The sequence below is a fragment of the Stegostoma tigrinum genome, chromosome 10 (genome assembly GCF_030684315.1).
Source record: "Stegostoma tigrinum isolate sSteTig4 chromosome 10, sSteTig4.hap1, whole genome shotgun sequence".
Taxonomy (NCBI): Eukaryota; Metazoa; Chordata; class Chondrichthyes; order Orectolobiformes; family Stegostomatidae; genus Stegostoma; species Stegostoma tigrinum.
The window spans coordinates 61385054-61405344 of NC_081363.1; the positions used below are offsets into that span (position 1 = coordinate 61385054).

At 38.9% G+C, this 20291-nt stretch overlaps 1 protein-coding gene across 1 annotated transcript in view; it reads right to left on the reverse strand.

Moving 5' to 3' along the window:
• opn6b (opsin 6, group member b) overlaps window positions 1–19474 on the reverse strand; it is a 32820-nt gene extending 13346 nt beyond the window's left edge. The window contains exon 1 of the mRNA XM_048538329.2: window positions 19357–19474. Coding sequence (XP_048394286.2) covers window positions 19357–19474 — 118 coding nt within the window. The remainder of the gene's footprint in view (window positions 1–19356) is intronic.
• Window positions 19475–20291: the final 817 nt, after the last annotated feature.

The following is a 20291-nucleotide window of genomic DNA, read 5'->3' on the forward strand; positions in this document are numbered from 1 at the left end:
TGATTCATTCGAGAAAAAACAAGTTGTGTCTGAAGTACAAGCTGTTTACGTGACAGCCCCAGGTTTCCCTAAATCTTTTACAGATTAAGATTTGCTTCTCAACTTTTTCTGCAGGAGTGATGGAAAAGTTACAAAATTATTTCTGAGCCAACACTGAAAAAAAATCAGCATAATTTACAAACTAATTCATGAAGTTTAAAATGTCAACATAAACATTTATAAATAACACCATTAGCCCTCAGTCAACGTATTTGTTCAGTTTTAATCATGTAGTGTTTTGCAAACCCCTTTGATTCAACTATATTTTACAGCATGCCCCAGTTAAACCTGAAAACTTGTTTACAACTAACTTTCCACCAAAAGGAAGTTAACAGGCACTAGGGTTTATAATACCATAAAGGAAAGTAGACACAACACTCAGATCAACACAGCACATTATTTCACTTTTCACATTTCAAAATATAATTTATATTAGTATGTTTCCTCAAAAAATAATAGGATGGATCACCTTTGCTGTTGACCACACATCGAGTTTGGTATCAGGCCTCTATACATGAAAGAATATCAGCCATTGTAGCTTCAGCTAAAGTTGGGCAATCACATATGCTAAAGGACAATCATGAATTCCTTTTATACTATATGTAATCTTATACCAAAACAATATCACCTCCATGTGTGATTGCTCTTACTGACCTCGATGTTTCTATTTTATCATACCTAATTTTGCCCTACTCTGCTACAATAATCCAATTGAACAGTCTTTTCAAATGTCTACCATTTTAATTAAGGAGGTTTCAAATGACTTCGTGGCAGCTTGACAATTATATTTAATAGCAATTAACTGAGTATTAAACGCCAGTTAACTTGAACCGCATTATGTTATTTTAACATATTTTTGCTTCAGTGAAGGTTCTACAAACTGGTACCTAACTGCTAAAACTAAAATTATGAGTTTGAATTTAATAATAATGAAATTGCCTAGATTCACAAAACAAAATGAGAATAGCAATTGATGTTACAAAGTTTTATAAAATAATAAATTGATAAACAATCAATCACTTTTCCTTGAATACAAATACTACTATAAAGCACCATGTGGTGGCATTTTTAATAGTCTCAATTTGCCTTTACAAAGAAAATGAATCTGGTGTGTTATTTTGATTGTGCCACCATTTTTACTGTTGTGAACCACGGCGACACTTCAGAAGGCAACATATTCTGAGTTCTGCATTTCAACAATCACTTTAGAAATATGTGTGTCTGCTGGAAAAAGATAATTCTTTTTAATGACATTTCTGGGACCTTTATTTTCCTGTAACAACTTGACCTTAGTGATGAAAACTTGCCAAATGAGCAAGATGGAGTTCAAGTAACATCTGACATTGGGTATTAGCCAGGTACCCAATTACCAAACGGTCAAATACATTTCCTATGACTAAATTGAAATGTCATAATTCACAGATACACTGAAATCATAATATTATGCAGTAGCCTATGATAAATTACGTTAATGTTGTGGTTAACATCATTTTCACTTATTTTATCAACAGTATAATCACACTGTTCTCAACTCTTAAACAGCTGCTCATCTGGAGGAGCTTAGCCAATGTTCTTCACAACAGCAGCAAGACTTCTATTTGAAAAAGATACTGTCTACATATAATACACAAATAATGGATGTTTGTGATGAGGGTTAAGAAGTTAAAGGCTACAGTTTAGTGCTGGTTTAAGGTAAAAATATGCGAAACCTTCATAAATCATATTAGGGAGCAGACGTGAAAGTCTTAGAGGCTGTGAGAGATTAATGAGAGTGGGATCCAGGACTTTGGTTAACTGGAGCAGCTGGAGAAACAGGTTGCTTTCCTTAGAGCACTGAAGATAAATGTGAGATTTGGCTGAGATGTTAAAAATCATGAAGGGTACTGATAGGGAGAAACTGTTTCCAGCAGCATAAATATTGGCAACGGACAATACAGGTTTAAGATAATTGCCAAAAGAACCAGAAGTAACATAAAGGGAAAAAAGTGCAGTGAGTTGTTATGATCTAGAATATACTGTCTGGAAGGGCAGTGAAAGCTAATTAAATGACTTTCAAAAGGATATTCGTTAACCAGTTGAAATGGGAAAATTTACAGGGCTATGAAGAAAGCATATGGGTTTAGATTTATTTTGACAGCTTTCAATTAGACGTCACTGGTATGATGGGCCAAATGGCCTGCTGCTGTGTACCATTATTCATCGGTCAGATTCTGTTTCTACATTTTATATCAATTTAAAACTCTTTGTGAATTTAAGATTGGTAATTTCTTCCCAAAATTGATCACCGTAAATGTACAGTTTTCATTACAAAAATCACATGCTCATAGAAATGTTACAGCACAGCAGGAGGCCATTCAGCCCATCATGTCTGCACCAGCTCTCTGAATAAGAAATTTAACAAATTCTACCCTCACCTTCTCCATATAGCCCTGCAAATTCTTCCTTTTCATATAATAACCCAATTTTATTCTTGAATGTTTCAACAACATTTGTTTCCAACACATTCTTAGGCAGCTGTTTGCAGACCTTATCCACATTTAGGGTGAAAGAGTTTCACCTCATGTCTCCACTGTTTATTTTTGTCAACAGTTTGAAATCTGAGTCTCTCATCCTTAATTCTAGTAGCTTTCCCTTAAGATTTTGAATATTTCCATCAAATCTCCTCTCAGCCTTTTCTTCTCTATGGAGAACAAACTCAACATCTTTGATCTATCTATGTAACTGAAGTTCCTTATTCTTGAGGCTAATCCTGTGAATCTTTTCTACTTCATCTCAAATGTCTTTACATCTCTTCTAAGGTGTGCAGAAAGAATGTAATATTTCATTTGACCTAAATCAGTGTGTTATACAATTTTAATATAACTTTTCTGCTCCTTTTTTCTTCTCATACCTGTTGGCTTATGAGAAAAGGTATGTACTTATATCTATTTCCATTACTAACATTTCATGGGGTGATCACAATTGGTTGACCAAGAGGCTCTCCTACCCTTATTTCTTGCCACAGGCATGTCAAACAGGTGTACAGTTTGATAACCAACCTGTCTGGCCACATCACAAAAACACCTTCCAAGCCCTGGAGTTAAGCTCAAACCCAGAGCTTCTGACTGAATGATATGGATGCCACTACTACACAATTAGATCTCCTTTCTTGTATGCAATGCTCCATGTTAATAAAGCCTAGGATACTACGTGCTGTCAACCATCAACTGACTGGTGTATATTCTACATTGCCCATAAAATAATTAAAAATGATTTGCCAAATTTATGCCAACTTTCCTTAATTAGCACACATTTAACCTAGTGACCCTTGATTTTGTTCCAGTTATTGTTTCTGGGAGTCTCCCCACCAACAATGTTGAATGGACTTGCCTATTAACTCAAAATAAATATGCAATTGGAATGATGAACTGTGTTAAAATCAGTAGCCTGCAAAAAATTTGAAGCAAATTATTCTTTCATGGGATGTGTGCATTTGCAGACAGGTCAGCATTTGCTGGCCATCACTAGTGACCCTTGAGAAGGCACAGTTAAACCACCTTCTTGAGCCTTTGTAGTCCATATGATGTAAGCATACCCACAGTTTTATGAAGGAGGACATTACAAATGTAGTTCTAGATCAGAATAGAGCGGCTTGGAGGCAAACCTGCAGCTGGTAATGTTCCCAAGCATCTGTTGCCCCTGTCCTTCTTGATGTTTGGAGGTTTTTGCCTTTTTAAGATCCTGGCAATGGATTCTTGGTGAGTTGCTGCAGTTCATCTTGCAGATAGCACAAACTGCTGGTGCTGTGAGTCAGTCATGGAGGGAATAAACGTTAAAGGTGTTGAATCGGGTGCGAATCAAGTGGGTTGCTTTGGTCTGGATGGTATTGAGCTTTTTTGATTTGATTTGTTCATTTAGATTGATTTATTATTGTTATATATGCCGAGATACAGTGAAAGTATTATTTTGCGTGCTATCCAGACAAATCATATCGTACGTGATCTCATCAGGACAATAGAGCAGAATGCAAGATATAGTGTTAAAGCTACAGAGAATGTGCAAAGAAAGATCAACTCTAACATACAAGAGGTCTATTCAAAAGTTGAATATTATTGCATGTGCAATTATCCATAGAAGGGAAATGTAAGTCTTTGAGGAATCAGGGTCCCCCATCATGCCAACCAATAGATGAAACATGGTAAAAACTGAAAGAACTGTGGATGCTGTAAATCAGGAACAAAAACAAAATTGCTGGAGGGGCTCAGCAGGTCTGGCAGCATCTGTGAAAGAAACTGTTCTGAGGAAGGGTCACTGGACCCGAAACATTAACTCTGTTTTGTCTTTCACAGATGAAACATGGTAGCTGGAAAGTGGTCTTGTATGGAACCAAAATGTTATGGAGAGGGATCTAAAAGTAACCAGAACTAAAAGAAAAAATTAACTACAATGATGCAAAGCCATTACAATAGCTCAATGGGAGGAAAAAAAACAGAAAAAGTCTTACTGCAACATAACCTAGGAGCCGGGGCTCTTCATCAGAGGCATAGCAGCAGAGCAGACATCAGTTTGGAGAATGGAAATATCTCTATCAGTCCCAGAGCAGTTACTGAAGGGAGGAAAGCCTTTGACAAGTTTGCATGCTTGATGACAGGACTTTGCCAAGTAACAAACAGCTTCAGGGCTGCATAAAAAGACCAGCATATCAGATTAGTACTCTGATCTATCTGTACAGTGCCATTGTGTGTGATGTGTTGACCAAACAGGGGTGGAAGAAATTTCATCTTCTTATACCAAGTCCTGAAAGCCTTTGATACATACTTCAGTGCCCAAAAAATGTAAGCATTGAATGGAATAGATTTAACATTTGGAGCTAGAGATGAAGGGAATTCACTGATTCCTCCATCGATGATTCTTTAGATAAACAGCAAATAGTGCATATGACAATTTGAGGGGAATGCCATCATATGACTATATAATTGTTAGTGAGACGGATGATGCACTATTAAATTCTTTACAGTCAATTGAGGACTTAATGCTCACAAGGAAGCACAGTTTATGAGGCAGCCTGAGAATATCAGCTCAGAATGTTCATTAAAGAAACTGAACAATAAGGTTTGAAGTTGAGGGCAGAAGTAGTAGTCAATTACAGGAAACCTGCTGGTATCAGAGAATAAAGAAATTGCAGCATATCAGAGAATCTCAAAGCAGTGAGGGAGAATTGCTGCAGATTAAGAAGTACTGTAAGGAAGGATGGCTAGTATACATCCCTAGTAACTGTATACTGGGACAATACTTCGAGCAACAATCTTGTGGTCATAGATTCACAGAATCCCTACAGTGTGGAAACAGGTCATTTGGTCCAACAAGTCTGAACCGACTCTGTCCAAAGTGCATTCCACCCAGACTCACCCCCATCCACCTTATATTTTTCATGGCTAATCCACCTAACCCACACATCCCTGAACACTATGGGTAATTTGGCATGGCTAATCCACCTAACCTGTACCTCTTTGGACTGTGGGAGGAAACTGGAGCACCCAGAGGAAACATATGCAGACACAGGGAGAATGTGCAAACTCCACACAGACTATCGCCCGAGGCTGGAATCGAACCTGGGTCCCTGATGCCAGTTGTATGTGTTTTTTTAACAGAATAGAATGTACCTGCAAATAAACAAACATTTTGAATGAAATGATTCACTGTGTGTGTGTGTCTGTGTGTGTGTGTGTGTCTGTGTGTGTGTGAGAGAGAGAGAGTGAGAGAGCGTAATAAGTAATTGAAAGCTGTACTAACCAATTACGGTAGAGAGATCATAAAAATTTACCAAGGTGATGGTGTCAAAACAGAAAAGTAAGGAAGATTTTACAGATACAGAAGTAATGGTGTCACCTGTAGTGCGACATGAACCCAAGAGAGAGCTGGAGAGAGAACTTGTAGTGGAGACTGCCTGAGCTGTTGTGGATCTATGACTCTGTTAGTCAAAGTTGTTGTTACTATCTACAGAGACTTGTGCAGAATCATTTAAGGAATTATTAGGCCTGTCAGACGATGAAATATATTTCAACTTGGTGTGTTCAGAACATGTGAGAAGATATATATTTGTAAAATTATTAAAAGTTGATATGTCCATGCGCATGAGCTGTGCTGTAAATCCTATGAAATTCTCTCGAAGCAGACAGGTGATTTGGACTCCCAGTAGGTTAGCCCTTACAGAATTGTACGAGGAGTATCACTGAGGCCAGCAAGATGGCAAGACCCCAGTTTCAGTTTTGGAGTCATTACCACACTTGAGATCATGTTCAGTTGATTTCCAATGTTTGGTTATGAAAGGTTATCACAATTGCTATAGATCAATGTAACTAAGGCTGCATCACAGCAGTGAGAAGGAAGACACTTCACAAAGAACAGCAGCCAGAGTTAAATAATGAAAAATGTGATTGCAGAATTTTGTTCATTTGCCATTTGAGACTGAGATACGTTTGTACAGAACTTATAAGAGATTATATGGTGTGGAATAAAGTTTGTGATAGTATTTAAATAAGGCCTTGGAAGGAGAGAATGGACAGTAGCTTATTTAGACCTTCTCAGCCATGCTTTTTTATATACTTATTTGTAGAGATTCCACTCTTTACCCTGATTTACTCCACGGCTTTGGAAACACTCTCCAGCATTTTCTGTTATTATAAAGATTGTTACATCTGTTGAAGTGCCTTGGGTCCTGATTGCACTCTTCAATTCTCTGAAACTGAAGCATGTGAGTAAGAGTGAACTTTCTGCCGACACTAAGTGTCCTCTTTTGTGTGAAAAAGACACATAAGCTCAAATTTTAAAAATTACAAACCAGAGATGTATGCCGAATGAAGGCTACTTCGTGTATATTTTTTAAAAGTAGACTTTTTATTTGTTTGAATCTCTTGTAGCTTGAATTGCTGGAATACAAGAAGCTCTTTCTCAAATATAAGTTCAGCCTACCAAGTATGCACAAATTCCAGGAGTGTGATAAGATTGAAATTTAAATTTCCTTTCCGATGCCACAAGGTTTGGACCAAATCCGAGTGGAGATTATTATTAGGTAAACGTAAGCGCCACAAAAACACATTTCAAAAATATGCAGAGATCGTAGGAACTGCCGATGCTGGAGAATCTGAGACAACACAGTGTAGAGCTGGATGAACACAGCAGGCCAAGCAGCATCAGAGGGGCAGGGAACCTAATGTTTCAGGCCGAGACACTTCTTCAGAAATGGGGAAGGAGAAGGAGGTTCTGAAATAAATAGGGAGAGAGGTGGAGGCGGATAGAACATGGATAAAGGAGAAGATAGGTGAAGAGGAGATAGACAGGTCAAAGAGGCGGTGTTGGAGCCAGTGAAGGTGAATGTAGGTGGTGAGTTAGGGAGGGGATAAATTGGTCCAGGGAGGACAGACAGGTCAAAGGAGGCGGGATGAGGTTGATGGGTAGGAGATGGGGGTGGGGCTTGAGGTCGGAGGAAGGACAGGTTAGGGAGGCGGGGATCAGCTGGGCTGGTTTTGAGATGCAGTTGGGGGAGGGGAGATTTTGAAGCTTGTGAAGTCCACATTGAAACCATTGGGCTGCAGGGTTCCCAAGCAAAATATGAGGTGCTGTTCAATTTCAAAAATATGTTTTGTGTCTGCTTTTCAGGGCAAGCAGCAATGCAGATGGCTAACCCTTTCTGAAATCAGCTGCACAAAATTTTCTACCCACAGTAAAGTGGCTTTTCAATATACACATCCAATCTGTACGGGAACTGCTCAGCAGCTAAAATCTTTCAAGTGTTGGAAAGAAACATCAGTTATATCATTCTTAAATCATACCTAAGTGCTGCTTCTCCACAATATTTTTGCATTTCTCTCCCCCTAGTTTCACCCTTCATCTTTTTGAAGACACTTTTGGCTCATGCTGCAAGAAATTTCAATCTGTTCTAGAATCCTTTCAATTTGAATACCTTTCAAGTTATTTTTATTCATTCCTGGGATGTGAGCATTGGTGGCACAGTCAGAATTTATTACCCACAACTAAGCGCCCTTGAGATGTAACAGAAGGTGTTGGCAGACTATTTGACACTGGAAGCCCAGTCTTGTCATCAGCTCAATATACTTCCTGGCATCTCTGGATAATAGTTTGGTTCCTGGATCTTAGCTCAGAGCCTTGCCGTCAATTGAAGCTCTGTTTAAGCCCCTGCTATTTTTTTGTTTCCGAAATGTGAAATTCACTAGCTAAATATTAATTGCCCATCCCTAATTGCCCTTAAGAAGATGGTTGTGAGCTACTATCTTGAATTGTGGAATTTATCTGTGTCAGTCCACCCAAAATATTATGTGGAAAAGACCTCTGGGTTTTTGTCCCAGTAGCAGTGATGGAACAACAGAATAGCAATTTTGAGGAAGACTTCCAACGGTGCTGTTTCCCTACATCTGTTGCCCTTGTCCTTCTAGGGAGTAGGGGATATGGGTTCGAAAAGTGCTGTTGAATGTCAGCTAGGTCTAGAAAGGCTAAACATTAAATTCTATATTTTTTTTACTTAAATACTTTAGTAATACTTTTTCAGTAGAAATAAGAATCATAAAAGATTTTAAGCAATTTTGCGATAAATAATGAATCATTTGGCCATAATTTACTCTTGTAGGGCATCTAATGGCATTTGAACTTATAAGTTAAAGAATGTTATGTTGCAAGTTGTTGAAAGCATAAGCTGATCTCACATCAAGGAAAACAGGGCATGTGGAATATTAGTGAGCAGAGCATCTCCTTGGCTAATCAAATCTTAACTGTGAAGTTAACTGTACTAGGGCTGAGAAAAATATAAACTTGAAATTCAATGTACAATCAGGTGCAGAAAGAGAAATAAATAGAATAAAAGTAAGATTCGATTAAGAGAAATACAAAGGGATTGAAAGAAACATTGAAAACAATGCTTTAAATAAAAATGTTAACCTTTTAAAAATCAAAATAACAATTAAAATCTGAAGATATGAAATTCCATATTTGTAATAATTAATTATCAGTGTGAGTGTCATCTCACCAGAAAGGGTACTTACACTGAAACAGTTCAGACTTAACTTTCTGTACAAGTTTAGGTCATATCTATCAAAGAAAAACTTGATGTCTTCAATGCGTTTTGATTGAGAGGCAGACAGAAAGATATCATTTTCATAAGATTAATGCTGAGTGGCACAACTCAGATAGCAATATTCTGAAAATTGTGCTCTGAAGTCATACACCTGATGTTGGTGTGTTTTAGTGAATGATGAACAGTGGATGCCATTTACCTCCCCATTATTCGAACAGCAAATTCTGCCTCAGTGATTTATTTTCAGAAGTAATGCACACTTAAGGGGCTGAATGAACTGCTTCCACATTGTAGGGATTCTTTGAAAAGTGTATCTATGAGACATATTGATTATCAACAGCCAAACTTTGCAATACCACTGAAAACCTGAAATTTCGCTTCCATTATCAAAAATAAAAATCCAAACTCTTACACGAATGACCGGAACTGGTAAACACAGGTAAGTCTGTAGCCATCTAGGTGACAGAAAGCAGGAGATGAAGGCACTTAAAGGTGTACCGAAGAATAGAAAAAACTGTTACAGAGATAGTAGGAACTGCAGATGCTGGAGAATCTGAGATAACACGGTGTGAAGCTGGATGAACACAGCAGGCCAAGCAGCATCAGAGGAGCAGGAAAGCTTGACGGTTCAGGTCGGGACGCTTCTTCAGAAAAAGAGATAGTTTTTCTGAAGACGGGTCCCAACCCAAAACATCAAGTTTTCCTGCTCCTCTGATGCTGCTTGGCCTGCTGTGTTCATCCAGCTTCACACCGTGTTATCTTTTAATAGAAAACACTGACTGAGTTACTTAGTATGGGATGTGCATGGGAGCTCATGCTCACATTGAAGGATTGTAAGGATTTTAAGGAAGCTGGAAAATTTGTCAAGGTTTATCAGTGTAACCCTCACAGCAAAAATCAGTTTGAGATTTATAAGTTACCGAACTGGATGAAGAAAAAGAAAGCAAATCACCAAGAGCTGAAAATAGCTCTGGCCTGTTTTCAACAGAATGAAGTTTCCATTTTAGGGATAGTGAGACTGATAATTGGTAATGTTGAAAATTAAATGGGGGGTTGTCTTCTGCGGTTAAAAGTATAATTTACCTACTAAACAGTGTGTAGTCAATGTTTCTTTTAAATCATTTGTTACGGTAAAGTCTTTATTGCTGTGTAATCTTTCAGTCATAGAACATTACAGTGCAGTACAGGCAATCACTGGAAAAACTCAAATGTGTTTTTAAAAGTTATTGGTCTTTACAGGGATCATTAGAAAATCCTTCCAGATTTGGTTTTGATTAGACAAAGGTATTTCTGCTTCATCACAATGCCTCTGTAATTACACCAGTCAGCTTTTGCTTCTGCATTCTTTCATACATTAACACGCATTGCTTAATTCACGGTAGTTGTAAGTTGTGGACATATTGGTAAAAGGTTAATTAAAAAAATCTCAATTTTCTTTAGGAAAGTGATATTGTGGCTGGAATATATATTGTAAACAATCAAACCCATCAAACAAAATTTGTTGTTTGCTGATTTATTAATAATACCTTTGCTCTTGGTGAGTGTATACAAATATGAATGTTTTTATATATCATTATATATCATGTCCTCTCAGTCTGAAAGTTTAACATTCTGATTTTGCTTCCAGGCTGGTGGAAGTGAAAACCAGATGATATATGAAACAATGAGATGCAGAAACAGGGAGTGAAGTGGCGTTTTAGGTAATAGATGGTGAACTCCTCTATAATTATTCTGCTGTCTTATGGTGTTGAGGCCTGCAGGATTCAGGATGTACTTTTATCTTTCCTGCTTTTTTTCACAGCTCTTTGAACGTTCTTTCTTTCAAATGAGACATTAAATCAAGGCCTCACCTGCCACTTAAGTGCAATAGCATGATTTTGCAGAACAGCTGAGAATTTCTACTCAGTGACTCGATAAATGTTTACCTCTTAACAAGCAGTACTAGGGAACTAAAGTAAAGCCTTCTAAAAATCCAAATACACCCCTTCACTTGCTCTTCCTTATTTATCGAGTTATATCCTCAAAAAACTCCAGTAGATTTGTAAGCATGATTTGTCCTTCAGTAGTCCATACTGGTTTTATCCAAACCTGCTATTGCTTTCCAACTGTTCTGTTATCATGCCTTTTATAATAGACTTTAGTATTTTCCTCACTTCTGATGGTAGGGTGTGTGAAATTCGCTTTTTTTCTCCCGCCCTTTTTGAATAGGGAGGTTAGACTTACCACCATGCGATCTGTACGAGCTGCTTGAGTCTATAGAATTCTGGAAGATGGCCACCAAAGCATTCAATTTTTCCAGAGCCACTTCCCAATTTACTCTGGCATGTCAGACCCTAGGAACTTTTCAGCCCTTAATGCCATTATTTCCCTGGGAGTATTTTCTTACTAAAACTGATTTCCTTCAATTCTGCCCTCTCAATAGAGGGATAGAGCAGACACGGTGACTCAGGGGTTAGCACTGCTGCCACACAGCACCGTGGACTTGGGTTTGATTCCACTCTGGGGCAACTGTCTGTGTGGAGTTTGCACATTCTCCCCAAGTCTGTGTGGGCTCCTGAGGTGCTCCAGTTTCCTCCCACAGCCCAACGATGTATAAGTTAGCTGAATTGCCCATGCTAAATTGCCGATAGTGTTCAGGCATGTGCAGATTAGGTGCATTAGCTATGGGAAATGCAGGGTTTTAGGGTAAGGGGAGGGGTCTGGAGTGGGATGCTCTTCAGAGTGTTGGTGTGAACTTGTTGGGCCAAATGGCCTGCTTCTACACTTCTGGGATTCTAGAATTCCTGCTCTGAAGTCATAGAGCATGGAAACAGGCCATTCAGTCCAAAAGAGTCCATGCCAAACATAATCCCAAACTAAACTACACACACAATCGCCCCTCCCCAGTTACTCCTGGCCCATATTTCTTAAAACCTTTCCTATTCAAGTACTTATCCAAATGTCTTTTACGTGTTGTAATTGTACCTGCATCCACCGCTTCCTCAGGAAGTTCAATCCACATGTGAACCTCCCTCTGTGTGAAAAAATTATCCCCTCGTATTTTTTTTTTTAAATCTCTATCCTCTCACTTCAAAAATGTACCCCCTAGTCTTGAAATCCCCTATCCTAGGGAAAAGGCAACAGCCATTAACTCTATCTGTACCCCTCATTATTTTATAAACCTCTATAAGGTCTCCTCTCAAGCTCTTATGCTCCAGTGATAAAAGCCCCAGCCTACCCAGCCTTTCTTTGCAACTTAAACCTTCCATACCTGGAAACATCCTGGTAAATCTCTCCTAAACACTCTCCAGTTTAAGTATATCCTTCCGAAAACCGTGTGACCAGAACAGGACACAATATCCGAGAACAGCCTCACCAATGTCTTGTACAATCCGATCATGACTTCCCAAGTCCTATACCCAGAGGACTGAGCAATGAAGGCAAGCATGCCAAATGCCTTTTTAAGCACCCCTCTATAAGTGCTGTAAACTTCAAAGAATTATGTGCCTAAGCCTCTAGGTCCCTCTGGTTTACAAAATACGCAAGCCCTACAATTTGTTGGGTAAGCCCCACCCTTGTTTGTTGTACTAAAATGTGATTCCTCACATTTATCCAGATTGAATGCCTTCTCCCATTTTTCAGCCCATTGACCCATTTGATCAAGATACCTTTGAAATCTTAGAAAAGCTTCTTCACTGTCTACTATGCCACCAATTTTGGTGTCATTCCCAAACTGACCGACCACGTCTTCTGTACTCTCATCCAAATTACTTATTTAAAATGAAAAAAACAAACAAGAATCCAGAACTAGGCTCTGATGAAGGGTCTAGGCCCGAAACGTCAGCTTTTGTGCTCCTGAGATGCTGCTTGGCCTGCTGTGTTCATCCAGCCTCACATTTTATTACCTGTGGAACACTGTTGGTGACAGGCCTCCAGTCCAAAAAGCACGCCTCCACTATCACTCTCGATCTCCTGCCATTAAGCCAATTATGTATCCCATTGGCTAGTTCACCCTAAATCCCATGTGACCTAACTTTACTAATTAGTCTACTATTTTTCCCTGACAATCCTGGGAGGTTATTTGTGCTATCTTTTTTGAAGAGAGCAGCAAAGTTTGTGTTCAGTTTTCTTTGCACCCCATTATAATTTTCTTGGCTTCTGACTATAAGGGGACAATATTTATCTTGACTATATTTTTTCACTTCACATATTTATAGAAACTTTTATGGCCAGTTTTTATGTTCCTAATTTTACTCTCATACTGTATTTTCTTCTTGGTCAATCTTTTTTACTGACTTCTAAAATGCTCACAATCCTCAGGCTTGCTGCTTTTTCTGGCAATTTTACACGTCTCCTTTTCAAATCAAATGCTCTTCCTAATTTCTTGGTAAGCCATGTTTGAGCCACTTTCCCTCTTTCCTTTCTGCACCAGACAGGAAAGAATAATTGTTGTAACTCGTGCACACGTTCTTTAAATATGAGCCATTGCCTATCTACCCCTTCAGTATGTTTCTCTAGTTCATCTTTACCAGTTCATGCCTCATACTCTCATAGTTCTTTTTATTTCAATTCAGGGCCCTTCTTTTGGATTTGACTACTTCACTCTCCATCTTAATGAAGAATTCTATCATATTACAGTCTCTCTTTCCCAAGGATCCTAGCACAGCAAGATTGTTAATTAATCCTTTTGCAATGCACAGTACTGAGTCTAGAATAGCCTGCTGTCCAGTTGGTTCCTCAACTATTAGTCTAAACAACCATCATGTATATACTTTAGGAAATCCTCCTCCTCAATGCCAATTTCAATTTGGTTTGTTCAATTTATATGTAAATTAAAGTCTCCAGTGATTACAATTGTACACTAATTATGTGCGTCTTTGATTTCTTGCTTAATGCCTTTACTTACATCTCCTGTTTGAAGGGCCATCGTCAATACCCAACATTTTCTGACCCTTGGTGTTTCTTGTCTCACTCATCCTAATCATGATCTTATGAACCAATATTGTTCCTTACTATTGCCTTGATCTTCTTCCTTTAATAACAATGCTACTCCACCTTCTTTCCCTGTTGTTTGTCTTTCCTAAATAATGAATCTCCTGCATGTTTAGTTCCCATCCTTGGTCACCAATGAAGTCATGTCTCTGCAATTACAACTATATTATGAACATCTGTATCTATTTGTGCTGCTAATTCAGCTACTTTAGTGTGAATGCTGTGTGCATTAAAACAAATTATCTTTAGACTGGTCTTTTAACCTTGTTAGTCATCTTCGTTTTGTTTTGCACAATGGCCCCACTTGTTCTTTTGGGTATGTTTTCTTGCTGCCTTCCAATTTTGCTTTGTACTTGTTTGACTTTTGCTTCTATTCTTGTTTCACCCTCCTCTGTCTCTCTGCTTAGGTTCCTATCCCCTTCCATTCTAGTTTAAACCCTCCACCACAGTACCATGGAGGTCGCATAGAAACCTGGAGTCACTTTTGTGTATGAGAAACAACTGCCTATTCCCCTAGTTGCTGAAATGCATATCACGATAGTTCTTCCACTCCACTTACTTCCAGCTTATGTAGCAGATTCACATGTATAGCCATTGATTTCACTTTCACTGCCATTCCCCCCATCAATGTCTAAACTGGTGCATGTGTTAGAGAAGGGGTAACCATAGGGGACCCCTGCACGACCTGCCTTCCACTACTCTGCCTGGAGCTCCCTATTCCAATCCAGCCTGTTTAGTCTTTACATGCATTGTGTCCTCCTCTCTGAACTTACTGCCCACAGTAATCTCAGCACCATGGATATTATTATTTTTCCAAGGGACTTCAGTGTCCCAGGTAAGCCCATCATTTATTTTCCATTCTAACAGTCCTTTAGAAGGTGCAAATCACCTCTTAAACTACAGTTGTCCATTTGGACTAAGTACTGTTGGGGAGGGAGTGCCAGGATTTTGACCCAGTGACAGAGAAGGAACGCTGATATAGTTTCAAGTTAGGAATGTTGGGGGGAGCTTGCAAATGGTGCTTCAGTGCTTCCTACACCCTTACTCTTCAAGGTGGTAGTGTTTATGAGTTTATAAAGTGCTGTTTAAGGAAGATTATTGAGTTGCTTCTAGATGCAGCTGCCACAGTACAGCAATATTGGATGGATTGAATGAATATTGTTAAGGTGGCGGATGTGGTGCCTAGGAAGTGGATTACATTTTCCTGGGTGATTTTGAGCTTCATATTGTTGGTGTTGTATTCATTGAGGCAAGTAGACAGTGTTCTGTCACATTGCTTGCTTATGCCTTATAACTGGAATCTTTGGAGAGAAAGGAGGTGAGTCACTTGTCACAGTCTTTCCAGCCTTTGACCTACTCTTGTGGCCACAGTACTTATATGGCTGATCTTTCAGGTCAACAGTAATCACCCCCAGGATGGGTCTGCTGTGTCCTTGTTGAACAGTGGAACAACATTGATAGCCAAATGGTTTATGTTGGCACCTCTTCTGTTTTATCTTATGATGTCATAATGTTGGATTCAACAAACAGTAATGCTATTGAACATCAAGGGAACATGATTAGATTGTCTTTTATTGGCATTTGCATTTGTGTGCCATTTACTTGCCACTTACCATCCCAAATGTCAATATTGTTCAGATCTTGCTGCATGCAACATATTTGAGGATCCACCTTCAGTATCTGAGAAATTGTGAATGGTATTGATAATGAACAGTGATTAGCAAACATTCCCATTTCTAACCTAAGTTATTAATGAAGCAGCTGAGCATAGTTGGGTCTGGGATGTCATCCTCAGGATCTCCTTCAGCGATATCCTGGTACTGAAACAGTTGGAGTTCAAAATTCATAACTATCGTCTTTTGTGAAGCTATGACTTGAACCAGAGAAGAACTTACCCCATGCTTTTTGTTGACTTCAATTTTGTTAAAGAGGACTTCTTGGTCAAATGTTGCCATGATGTTAAAGGTATATATTCTCACCTCATGCACCTCTGGAATTCAGCACTTTCATCCATGTTTTGCTAACTGCTGTGATGTAGTCATGTGCCAAGTGGTCCTGGTAGAACTCAAACTTAACATCAAGGACTAGGTTGTTGTTGTGTAATGTCACACAATAGCATTATTGTTAGCTCCTTCCACAACTTTGCTGATGATTGAGAACTGATGAGGCCTAATTGGCTTATTTATCCTGGACCCAGGTCACCAAGTTCAAGTTACAATCTGACTATGGACCAATTTTTATTTTAAAATTAGGCCACATTAAAGCTTTAATGTGCTCACTAAGAGGCTAAAATCACAAGATTCCAAAAGTTTGGGTACACATCAATGGACTGTAGCACACAGAGTTCAGACAATAATACAATCCACAGTATATAAAAGTACTTAATGCCTCATATTCAGAATGAAGCTGAGGTAAATACAGGTAACAGAGAAACATGGACACTCTACAGAAAAAATAAAGAGCAAACATGGTCCTGACATTTTGCATGAATTTCTCAGCATCTCCTAAGACTATTGTGACACTGTGCATCCTCACATTTCATTAAACATTTACAAGTCTTTCTCTTTCAAGGGCCAAGCTTTGCAACTCCCTCAGAAGCCAGTCTGTCATGTACTGCTTCAATGACTGCTCACTTTCTGGTAGTTCACTTTCTTCCCTGGATTTTGGAAAATACACTCAGTGCTGACTCACAGGCATAAATCCAACCTTTCAGAGAAAGTCAGCCCACCTTCCACTGGATTTTTTTTCTCAGCTCTAATCTTTTTCAGCTCCATCGCTTGGCTCTGAGGACTTCTTGAATCCTAACTATACAGTGCTATTCAGCTACTCTTGAAAATTCTGCCTGAGACCCGATTACACTATATCACTAAATAAAAACTGAAAAAACTGTGGATGCTGTAAATCAGGAACAAAAACAAAGTTGCTGGAAAAGCTCAGCAGGTCTGGCAGCATCTGAGGAAGGTCACTGGACCTGAACCATTATCTTTGTGTTTACCATCACAGATGCTGCCAGACCTATTGAGTTTTCCCAGCAACTTTGTCTTTGTACACAATACTACTGTCTGTCTTCATATTACAACGTGAAAGTTACATGCAAAACATTGACTTTGCCTCTGTCTCCCTTCTATACCACCAAGCAACTATTTAAAGAGCTTGGTCAATGGTGTTGCTAGTTTTGTAGCAGAAGTGCTGGGTACTAAGTTAGGTTACATGATGTCGGGCAGTGATAGTCAAGGCAGATGAGGCTCAAGGTATTTGCTGCATGTCTGGAGTCTTGGTTTTGGAAAAAATTATCTTTCAGTCAAGCATGATAAACACTAAATGTGTGCAGAACAAGATTTCATCTCCACTGGGATGTTACTAGAGAGAACAATCTCCTGAATGATTACTTGTGTGTAATGAAGGGAAGGGCTATCAAGAGGTTTCAAGACTGGGAATTGAAACATTCAAATCAAACCAATAGATGTGATTGGAAAAAGGAACTCTCTCTGCCACTTGAATAATTTAAAGTAATGGTGTTGGGCTGGATGGAATATTTTTCTGTCATACGTTTCAACATCTTTTAAGTTGTGCTCTACATAAACGACTAAATTTTACTTTATTTTCATTTCTTCTGAGTAATAAATTTCCACTTAACTGTTAAAAACAAATCTGCAGGCTTGTTCGTTTATGTTTCAGTAACAAGCCAATGCATTAAATAAAAAAGCACTATGATTTATCAAGTTAAATTTCATCCTTGCTTATAATTTGTCCAGCAATAATATCCGCTTGGGTCAGGAAGCTGGTTACCTCACGACCTGCTACGCGTTCAGTTTGACAGATATGTCTTTCAGGACCAGAGCAGCTATGTTAATAGTGGTGTTGCCACGGCATGTTAGTGAGGAACCTTAAAGGTCTCACCCAAAACGTATCTTACACCTGTGCTGGCCCTCGTGTCCCTTCCAAGCGGTGTTCACCACGTGTTTGTTAATTATACAGCACCACCAATCATGGTACTTAGAAATAATTAATATTTATATGGAAGCATATTGGAAATATTTGATTTGGAATGGCCAACTAAATTAATACCTTGTATGATTGTCAATAACGAGCATACTTTTAAAAGTCAAATACGAGATCACTTTATTGCAGATTGCCTGGGTGGATTTGCTTACAGTTTACGAGAAGCAATAAGTCACCCTGAATCATTCAGCTTCAATTATATAAATGAGTTAAGCTTTCTTACAGTGTCTGACACAGTAATTCCTTCGAGCTTGTTCACCTGATGGCCTCTATTTAAAAAAGAAACTTACATCAGAATGAAATGCGCGGTTATTAAGGGTACCAGTTTTCACCAAAACTTCATTTAAATGATCATTCTTCACATTATATGTGACTTTCACATTGGAGACTGACGGAGTTTTTAAATTAGCTCATGGAATAGGAGTGTCACTGACAAGGCCACTTACTGCCTGTACCTAATTTCTCTTTACAATCCCCCATCTTAAATAGCCGCAGACCGTGTAAAGTAGAGCTCCCCACAGAGCTGCTCGGGATTTTGACCCAATTATTTAGTTGATACTATTCTAAGGCAGATGATGAGTGACTTGGAGGGACATTTGCAGGAGGTGACGTTCCCCTCTGCTTTTGCTCTTTTAAGCACACGGTGCAACAGTACGCTTCCCAGCTCAGTATGATTTCATCTGACAATCACACATAAAAGTTTTTTTTGTGTTATGAACTTGACTGATTTTTATTCTCCCGAGCCCGCGGATAGTGTAACTATCCTCCCTCCCAATGATACAGCTTTAAGTGATTCCATCCTGAAATGACACTATACATTTCACTGGAACCAGGTTCACATCTTGGTAGCTGAGATTCAAGATCAGAATTTCTCAATGGAACGAACACTGCCCACGAAAGACTCAACTTCTCTCAGGTATAAATCCGATCCACTGCTATTTTTCTTGCAAATGTCCCACAAACACAACAAATAAATCCTAAGCACTTTATTGGAAATATTGCTGCCAACAGACACTAGTTATCTTTAAAAAAATTCTCAAAGAATCAATCAACATACATATACAAACTGTGTACAACGCTGGTTGTAAATTAATGCAATTCCGTCTTCGCAAGATCCACTGCAGAATAAAAGCTACATTTGTCTCTGATGTATTTTCTTTGTATTTGAAATGAGCTTTAATTTTATTTTTAGAGCAGTTGCTATATTTTAATGGCATATGCCCTAGCAGAATAAAGACCAATACACTGTACAGTCTTTAGATAAAGTTCACACCCACCTAGAATCAGGAGATAGATTCCAATGATTGTTTTTCCAGATTCGGACACCGCTCTGTCCCTTTGCAAAGAGTTGTTTGACCACAGGAAATTGCCGTTCAGCATGGCATTGGCTGCCATTTCTCTGATCCTCCACTACAGGGAAGCGAGGAGACACGGCTGCTAATGCCTGAGGTCATTCTTATACCTGTCGCAGACAGCCCCTCTCCTGCCCTAGATTTACTTGTCACTCTGATGTGGGGGCGATTTCTTATTCCAGTGAAATAGCGTCAGCTTCAATTGTTTGTGTGGATCGTAAATACACAGGGTTATACTAGCCAGAGAATAGCAAATTCACAATGTTTTATTGGGGCAAGTAGTGGTGGTGGGGGATGGGGGGGAATAGGTAAAGTTCCCTTTGATAGTAAGGAAATGTCAAATTTTGAAATCTGAGGGCTCGAATGGCTTGACTCTATTCCTCGAATTTGCACACTCAGGAACAGGATTTAACCTCTGCAGTGATGCATAACTGGTGTAAAACAAGCTCGCAGGACAAGGTTGGTCGGAGCAGTGTGAGACCGGGCTACCAGTTCACAATCCTAAAGCAAAATACTGCTGGTACTGGAACCTAAACTTAAAACCAAAAATACTGGAAATAATCGGCAAAAAAGGTGATTAGTAAATATCTGGGACTGAGGTAAATGATCCCTAACAACACAACTTACCCCAAGGAAATCCTGAAGTGTTGCCCTAGCACTGAGACAATTATCCTTCAACAACAACAATCTTTCTTTGTGCTAAGTATTACCAGGGAAGGAAGGAACTCAGGAGAGAATTAATTAATTTTTCATGTCTGTTGCTCTTCATCAGAACTGAAGGGTGATCAACCAGAAATTATACAGAGATAATGGGAATTGCAGATGCTGGAGAATTCCAAGATAATAAAATGTGAGGCTGG